The 8,655-nt window shown below is 38.3% G+C and overlaps 2 protein-coding genes across 2 annotated transcripts in view; one reads left to right on the top strand and one right to left on the bottom strand.

Moving 5' to 3' along the window:
* The first annotated feature begins 94 nt into the window (after positions 1 to 94).
* nsg1 (neuronal vesicle trafficking associated 1) lies at positions 95 to 4,805 on the top strand. The gene is made up of 5 exons (XM_014009663.1): positions 95 to 256; positions 484 to 620; positions 764 to 880; positions 3,300 to 3,410; positions 3,598 to 4,805. Exons 2-5 carry the CDS (start codon positions 492 to 494, stop codon positions 3,796 to 3,798), a joined length of 558 nt encoding a protein of 185 aa, XP_013865117.1. The 5' UTR covers positions 95 to 256; positions 484 to 491; the 3' UTR covers positions 3,799 to 4,805.
* A 348-nt stretch (positions 4,806 to 5,153) lies between these two features.
* stx18 (syntaxin 18) overlaps positions 5,154 to 8,655 on the bottom strand; it is an 18,787-nt gene continuing 15,285 nt past the window's right edge. The window contains exons 7-11 of the mRNA XM_014009659.1: positions 8,251 to 8,342; positions 7,880 to 7,938; positions 7,697 to 7,766; positions 5,949 to 6,029; positions 5,154 to 5,862 (exon numbers count right to left, since the gene is read on the bottom strand). Of these exons, the coding sequence (XP_013865113.1) occupies positions 5,767 to 5,862; positions 5,949 to 6,029; positions 7,697 to 7,766; positions 7,880 to 7,938; positions 8,251 to 8,342 (398 nt within the window). The 3' untranslated portion in view covers positions 5,154 to 5,766. The remainder of the gene's footprint in view (positions 5,863 to 5,948; positions 6,030 to 7,696; positions 7,767 to 7,879; positions 7,939 to 8,250; positions 8,343 to 8,655) is intronic.

Below are 8,655 nucleotides of genomic sequence, written 5' to 3'. Positions count from 1 at the left end.
AGAGAGAGAGAGAGAGAGAGAGAGAGAGAGAGAGAGAGAGAGAGAGAGAGAGAGAGAGAGAGAGAGAGAGATGATGAGGACCTTACATCACCAGACAGCAGCATCCAGCTCTCTGAGAGGAGGAGGGGGCAGCACAAACCCAGCTGGCCATATTCTACAGCAGCTCCTCGTAAATCGGCTGCGTCACATCTTAAACACACGGCTGGAAGCGTAAAGAGGGAAACACACCGCTTTACAACGCGTCTCGGCTGAGTTGGTGAGTGCTTAAATCCCATATATGATATATGTATATTTTAATGAGCAACAACGATGCCCAGGTCCCTTTATGTCGAAGCCTCTTTCTGTTTCCAGGCTGTCCTTTGTGGCCCACCTAGCGCCTGATAATAAATACGCGTTTTGCTTCCATTTGCGTACGAATATGTCCCCAAATATTATATATTTTTATTAAATTAATGAATAATGGGAGCTTGTTTTTCCGTGCAGGGGGAAAAATGGTTAAATTGGGGAATAATTTCACGGAGAAAACCAACGGGAAGGTGGTTTCTGAGGACGGCTTTGACACCATCCCTCTCATTACACCTCTAGATGCCAGTCAGCTGCAGTTTCCACCACCTGATAAGGTAAAGACTTGTAATATTCTTGTTTTTTTGGTCTGTATCCATAATTAACTGATTAATAATAAAATGTACATTTTTTTGTAATTGTTCTGAAGATTTAATGGCAACCCATTCTCATTAGTGCACGTGTTTATATTTCCTACCAGGTGGTGGTGAAGACCAAGGCAGATTACGATGGCGAGAACAAGAAGGGAAAMCTACGATCCCCCAAAATCGCAGAGTTCTCCATCAGCATCATTGAAGGTGTATCTGAGAGACTCAAAGTGAGGATAATGTGCTTATTTTTTTTATGTTTCTCTCCCTCCCACACATGCATATGTTTGAGAGCAGACAGCTGTCCTCCTGCAGCTCAGGACATCTGTCAGCTTCATATTTCCTCATCCTCAAAGGCTTCTTTGCTCCGGCCCTCCTTCACATCCATCACACTTGTTTCACTTAGCCCCGCCACAGTGATGGCCCCCACCTCCCCATTCCTGTTCACACACCTATAACTTTTTTCCCCTCCACAGAACCAGGCAGACTTTGTAGTTTTGAAGGACTCGTATGCACCCAAAACCCTTGAATTCAGGTTTTGTATGCAGAGTTCACCGCTCTTCCTTTTTGTATCTGTAATCAACAGATGTCTCTGTGAGGAGAGTCGAGCTTCCGTTCTGCTGCTTTATTTCTGCGACGTTTCAAAGGCGGAGAGGCACATCACTGTCTGAAAGAACAGAGCATTGGTGCTTTTGAAATTCTGCAGGGACATCTTTCTTTACAGGCAGTCCTTTTGTTCTTTAAGCTCCTGTTGCTTTTGCTTTGTTCATTTTTGTGGCGTGTAACTGCGACAAGATTCAGTCGCATCACAAGTACTTAAAAATAATAACATACCTGGAGTCGGGGTTAAAGCACCTTATTTGTCACGTATCGGGGTGATTTTCAGTACACAAAAACTGGTAGTTTACTTTTAAAAATGCTGGTTATATTGCAGTCAATGAGAGGTTTCCTTTTAGCATCTCCTCCCGTTCGTCACCCGTTACTCAGAAACACCAGTAGTTATGTAATTCTCCTGAGAGCTGAGAGTTCAGCCTCACAGATGGTCACACAAGGCATTCAGTGATCAAGTTAGCACAACATGCAGAAGCTCTGATTGGCTGTTACTGTCGCAGCTTTATGTACATTCAAGCTTTTGTACGCTTATCTATTGATCTTATCTATTCTTTCAAAAACAGCACTTCTATTTAACCTTATCAAGAGGAAATAAAATCTGCAAGAGGAATGAAAGCGTATTTGAATAGCTCGTGAAGCTTTGAAATATTACATTCTCAGAAACAAGCAAAAGTTCAAATCTTTTCATTTTAGCGTTCTGGTAAAGGTAATTATATGAAAAAAAACTGGTTAATTACATTTTTTTTGCAGCCTCTATGATCAGTTTCTCACTAGTGAATACATTTGATTCCTGTAAAGTAAAAAGCTATTCGTATCAGCTCTGGGTTTAAGAAGGAAAACTGGTCTCAATAACAACCGGTTTGGTACCATTGCAGTTACAAGCTTAAGTTTTGGCCAAATTAGGATGAACCAATAAAACRCCCATGGATGTGAAAGGTGGTCAGAGTTTTATTATGCAGGAAAAAAAAGCCATCGGTGACATTAGTGTCAGTTCTGAGAATAGTTTATAAATGAGGGAAAAAGATGAGCGGAAAAATATATTTTRAGGATTTGTAAGGGACTAAAGATAATGCAAATTTATGTTTTGGATTTAAACAGAAAATATGCTTGTGCCATCATCACAGTTTGATCAGCATCTGTTTAAGTGTTGAAGCTGCACTTGGGTCAGACACTGAACCTTTCATTGTCTCTGACTTATTTTAAAGTTTGTATGAAGGAACAAAGAGCACAATGAAGGTTTTAATAAAAAAATAAATAAATAAAATTTAACACTAAAGACCAGTGGTGGGCACAGTTCCCATAAATCACTAATAAAGGGAACTAATTTCCTGATTAGTGCTTTTAGGTAGCCTGGTAAAAACCAGACCCTTGTCCTTCACTTTGCGGAGCTGCGTAGGAAGGCAAGGGCCAGGCTAGCTTTTAGGGCTTTTGCTAATTTTAAAATTTATTAGTGGATTAGCACTTGCTAAATTTATAGGCTAAACTTAGAAGCACTAACTGAGGTCTATAAATGTTATTGATCCACATTAATGTTAACAGTTGAGGGTGAAAGCTGTCACATTTTGTTCATATGTGTGTCACTTATCCACCAGGTGACAATAAATGAACTCAAATACAGCTGTGGCATGTCAATGATAAGTCTTAAGAGCAACATGTGACTCATGTTGTCTGTTGAAGAACGTTCATGGGTTGACTGGGTTATTTTAGTGCTTTAGAATTAGTTTTTGCTAAAACTTTAAGTGCATTAGTGCTTTAGAATTAGGGGACCTAAATATTTGAGTTAGTGCTTTAGAATTAGGGGACCTAAATTTTTGAGTTAGTGCTTTAGAATTAGGGGACCTAAATATTTGAGTTGGTGTTTTAGGTATTTTAGGGTGGAACTAATTTTCAGATTAGAGCTGCCCACCACAGGTGAAGACCATAATAACTAGTCACAACAGTTGGCCTGTTTTTTTTTTTTTTTTTTTTTTCCCCTCGTTTTGTGGCGTTGGACCCAAAGGTTGAGCCTTGTTCTGATGATGTCACTGTCCTCTTTAGGTGACCTTGCTGGTGATCTGTGCCCTGGCTTTCCTGGTTTGTGTGGTGTTTCTGGTCGTCTACAAGATCTACCAGTACGAGCAGCCGTGTCCCGACAGCTTTGTGTATATGGTAAACACTTCAAAGCATTTTTTGTCATTATGTTGACACCAATGGATTTAAAATGTTACTTTGGTAATTTTTTATTTTGCATGATTCAGGTTTTCTTTAAAAAAAGGTTTCCATAATCATGTTTTTACTGTTTTTCCTCTTTGTGTAATTTTCATTTCACTCATGTTTTATTGTTTATCTGGAGCAGCAGGGTCGCTGCCTGCCAGCTGGGTTGTATGGAAACTACCCCCCTCAGGGTCCTGGGGGCCGTGGACGTCTCTTTACCTTCATTAACCACTACAACATGGCCAAGCAGACGATCACTCGGTCGGTATCGCCATGGGTGACCATCATGTCCGAGGAGAAGGTAACCCAGCAAGAGACGGAGACGGCCCAGAAACTGGCCTAACCTACCTGGGATCAGGAGGTGGTCTCCAGTACTGCAGAAGGGGGGAAAAAGGAAAAATAAAAATCTGGTTGTGCCAATCAGGCAAACATCGAGTCCCGTTGCTTTTTGTGGATGAAAAAAAAAAAATTACAAAGTTAATTTATCTTGCCTGAGGTGCTATGCTGCCTTGTTGATGTAGTTTGGTCAGCTGGTGTACAGTAGCTGGAAATCTGTGGAAGTTTTGAACGTGTTCTCAGCACAGCAAGGCTCAGTTTGGTGGATTCATGAGTTGTCTGAACAGCATATGTTATTTATTTACACAGCAAAATAAAGTGGCATACATGTAGAAAAAGCCACACACACACAGTCTTTGTACATACACACACGAACAAGCTCACTCAGATTGTAAAACGACTGAGCCATTGTGTCTGCATTGTTTTGTCGCACATGCACGCACGATGCTAACGGCAATCAGTTTGCTTTGAGTTTCTCTTCTTCTGAGCACTGATTTAAGCATGTTAAGACCTTTTTGAATAGTACATTTTCACTTGAAGCAGCAAAGTTACAAGAACATTTGCCTCAGAGTTCATCTGCGCCGAAATATTTCAATCTTATATTGTGAGACATTGAGGCTTGACCTGGAGGAATCGTACCAGCAGAAACCAATATTTTTGAACATGGAGTCGGCCCATACGCACTTATTTTCATTATGAACAATATGCTTACTTTTCATAACAAAACTTGTAATGCTGCTGTACTGAATGTTTTTGCTAGTGAATACACTGTATTGTACAATGCTTTGCATTGACTGTCATCACAGACGGCTGTTCGCAGCTGATGTAGTCTGATGTAGTGGAACAATCCCGGTAGTTGCTTGTCCTGTTCATTTTCTTTTTTTTTTTTGTCATTTAACTTAACTGTTCCAGTAWATGTACATTTTTCAAACAATGTAATAATTACCATTAAAGTGCATTTGCTAAATAAAATGTTGAATGAACTGAAATAAAGAGCTCACATTCCAAACTGTTGCCCAAATTACTGTTCTCATGATTGATCGCTACTGAGAAAGGTGTTTGTGTTGTCAGTCATTAAAATATCTAATGAACCAATAGATGGTTTTTAAACTAATTAGATCAAAGGCTTTTAACAGGTTTAAAGAGGGCAGCTGTCCTGCCTGTTTTACTTGTTTTCCTGCCCTTGATTCAATTATTTAATTACCTCAAGTTCTGCAAAAGCCTGTTAATCACCCATTCATTCAAATCAGGTGTGTTGGAGCAGAGAACCCGCTAAAACATGCAGGATGGTGATCTTCAATGACCAGGATTAAACATCCCTATTTGGTAAAGCTGTCTCAGTGATTAAATACAGTCAACAGGTCAAGGTTCTGAGTTTTTAATCCAAGTAATTACAATGCTGTCACAAGAATTTAGGTTTAGCAGCAACACACTGAAAGTTTATTCTCTTTTCAATGCGTTTCACGTTACTGCAAACCCAGTCCAAATGTAAGATGCAATCACTTCATAAATATGACAAATTCAAAATTAAGCAATTAGATTTACTAGAAAAAAAGGTTTGTAAATACAGTTCTGGTATTTTAAAGAATGATCTAATGTACAGTAAGATGCAAGAATCAGTGAGGCCTGTTTTTAATGGGAGGATTTTCTGTTGAGTTTCACACAAACTGATGCAGTCGCTCCTCTAGTGATAGAAAAAAAAAAAACAACCTTTGTCCATTCACAGGATAAATTGCAAAACTGGATAAAGTGCTCCATATAAAACTTGCCTCTACAGAAGTGCACTCGAATGAAAGCTACTCTGAAAGCACTGAATTAAGAAAAATCACTACAAGGACAAGGAAAATGTCATTTCCACTTGACGACAAGCTTCACACAGAACAAGGTTTTCACAGTGTTGTCATCGCGTCCTTTTGAGACATTATGTCCTGGTTTCAGATAGTTTCCTTTTGTTCAGGCCTTTGTGACGGTTGTGTTAGCTGTCATACCAATCCAGAAAGAGGAGCGAGAAAGAGCACATGACCAGGAAGAAGAGGATCCAGACTCTGAAGCCAGCATTGTTTTTGATCGCCTTATAAGAAAAAGATAGGAAATATTTTCAGATTTTTTTTAGAACAACCAAAACAAAATGCAGGTATGTTATCTAGAGTATCATACCTCTCGTATGTCCTCGTTGCCTTCTTTGACATTCTCTGTTGCACCCACAACCAGCTCATGAATATTGTCAATCTCGCTTTCCTGTAACAGGAAGTGAAATAAATAAACAAGCTTTGAATGTTTATTATTTATTAAACAAGGAGGATTAGCAAGGGTGTCTAATCCTGGTTCAGGACTGGACTCAACCCTGCGTTAAAGGGATTCATGATTAGTTGTAACATTAGACTTTATTTGATAAAAATATGTTTTAACTGTAAAATAAAAGACTAAAAATACTGTAGGCTGTTTAGTAAATTTTTAAAAATATATTTTAATTCGGACAGAGCCATTTTATTTACACGCAAAGCATTCTGGGTAAATGATGATGTGGATAGGTCCTCGGTGCAAGGCTGCTAGTGAGCTATATCCACCCTGAAGGTTAATCTTGGACAATATCTGATGATTGGCTCTTTTAAATGAAACCAGAGAGCGTTGACAGAGAGGAGAAGGTAGAAATGACTCAGCCTGTAACTGAAAATATGGATGGAGGACAACAGAGCTGCTTCATGGTAGTGCTGGGCGGTATACCATTTTGTACCAAAAACCAGTTTTTATTTTTGTTATATGAATTATCTGAATACCGGACATAGCGGTTTAAATAGCCTGAACTCGTGAGGAACATTTTGTCGCGGCCGCCAGTGAACTGTTTCCCAGGGGACACGTTTCCCGCAGCACCGCTAAGCGCATTAGCATGCTAACGTAACTGGTGGTGTTTCAGCTACTTATATTGACTGACATTAKAAAAAAACCATCCCGTTTTCACTGCCGCTGAATGTAGTAAACAACTCTTCAGTGATGTGCACGGTTAGATTTAACACGCGACGTTATAATGGAGACGTTAATGCATGGAGACTTTAACGTGCTTCTATTATGAAAAGCCTGGGGTGGGGGTAGTTTTGTATTAGAGCTGAGTTGACTGGTGTGCAAGGTGAGTCGTCCTTTTAAGTTTTATTAAGACCAGATAATGATTTTTTCTCAACCCTTCATGATCGGATTAAAATGCATGATTACTGTCTACAACCAGTCAAAGAAGAAAATACGTAGAAGAGGACGGAAACAGTGATACAGAGGTACAGTAAAAGAAAAAAGTCAATAAGCAAAGTTTGTACATTTTACTATCAGCTGAGCTGTGAGGAAAAAAATACCGTCAAATACCGTGAAACCGGTGTAATTGTTGAAAATACCGTGATATAAAATTTGTGTCATACCGCCCAGCTCTACTTCATGGAAGAAGAACCTCAGCTTAGCCTGTTAGCTTTAGCTTTAGCGCTGATACTATTTTGCCTCATATGTATTAGCTCGGCGCTAGCACGACAAACTAACAACCTAAACTGAGGTCCTCCATCCATATTTTCAGTTACAGGCTGAGTCATTTCTACCTTCTCCTCTCTGTCAACGCTCTCTGGTTTCATTTAAAAGAGTCAATCGTCAGATATTGTTCAAGATTAACCTTCAGGGTGGATATTGCTTGCTCACACCAAGGACCTATCCACGTCATCATTTACCCAGAATGCTTTGCATGTAAATAAAATGGCTCAGTTCGTGTAATATATTTAGAAAAAAATTGTTTAAAAATTATAATAACTAAACAGCTACAGTACTTTCAGTCTTTATTTTACAGTTAAAATAAACGTTTATCAAATAAAGTCTAACATTACAACTAATCGTGGATCCCTTTAAAAAGACAGGAGGACAAAAGTGGAACTCACTTGTTGTAAGACTTTCTCAGCAAAGATCTCCTGAAGTCGTGAAATCTCCACCACTTTCCCTTCAATTTGCCTGGTGAGTGTAAAAATGAAACTTAAATACTGCTCCAAACATGTATGTCTTTTTATTTTCCACGCTCACCATCCTTTATTTACTGAACACATTTGAAGTGAAGAAAATCTTACCTCACTTCATCCACCAGGCTGTTCATTTCACTGACCAATCTCTTGTTTTCCTGTTCAAACTGCACAAAGAACAACACTTTAATCTCTTGATAGTTAATGCTCAATGTCCTGTAAATAAAAAATATATTTAAACATAAACTTTGAAATTTACACATTATCTGAACAGCAAAGTACAATTTTTAAGCCATTTTATAATTTTTTTAAAGTCCAAAAGTAAAATGAGTTGACTTTCAATGACTATTTGTTGTCTTTTTTTTTGTTTAATTCTTATGATTTAAGTGCATTGGTAAAAACAGAATATCTGCACTGTCATAAATCATACAAATCCATATTTTAGCRAAAGTTTTAGCCTGAGTTTTGAAGTTGCACACCATCTGAATCTCCTCAGGAGAGAGCTCATCCTCCACTCGGCCCTCCTCCCACAGATTGATGGAGTTGTTCTGGACCTCAGACACGTTCTTCTCTGTAGAGTTAAAAAAAAAGGTGAATTAAAATTACTTTACTCACAGCACTGTCACCAGCTGGTTTAGTTTCGATAAAGACGATTTAAAGAGGTTTTCGAAAATATAAAATCTTGAGCTTTCAATTTGTTTAACTCCAAAAGTCTTTAAGCTTTTAAAAAAAATCCCATAAGTCCACCCAACAACATTAACAATAATCTATCTCACCTGCTATTTTTAAATTTAGATAATATATTTTTTATTCACAAGTTAAAAATAATCAATACATTTTTTATGAATGAACAAAAATTGAATGATTAAACATTAATTCAATCC

This window comes from Austrofundulus limnaeus, unplaced genomic scaffold (genome assembly GCF_001266775.1).
Source record: "Austrofundulus limnaeus strain Quisiro unplaced genomic scaffold, Austrofundulus_limnaeus-1.0 Scaffold60, whole genome shotgun sequence".
Classification (NCBI taxonomy): Eukaryota; Metazoa; Chordata; class Actinopteri; order Cyprinodontiformes; family Rivulidae; genus Austrofundulus; species Austrofundulus limnaeus.
The sequence above is the reverse complement of the archived record's forward strand: the minus strand, read 5'-3'. Positions and strand labels throughout refer to the sequence as shown.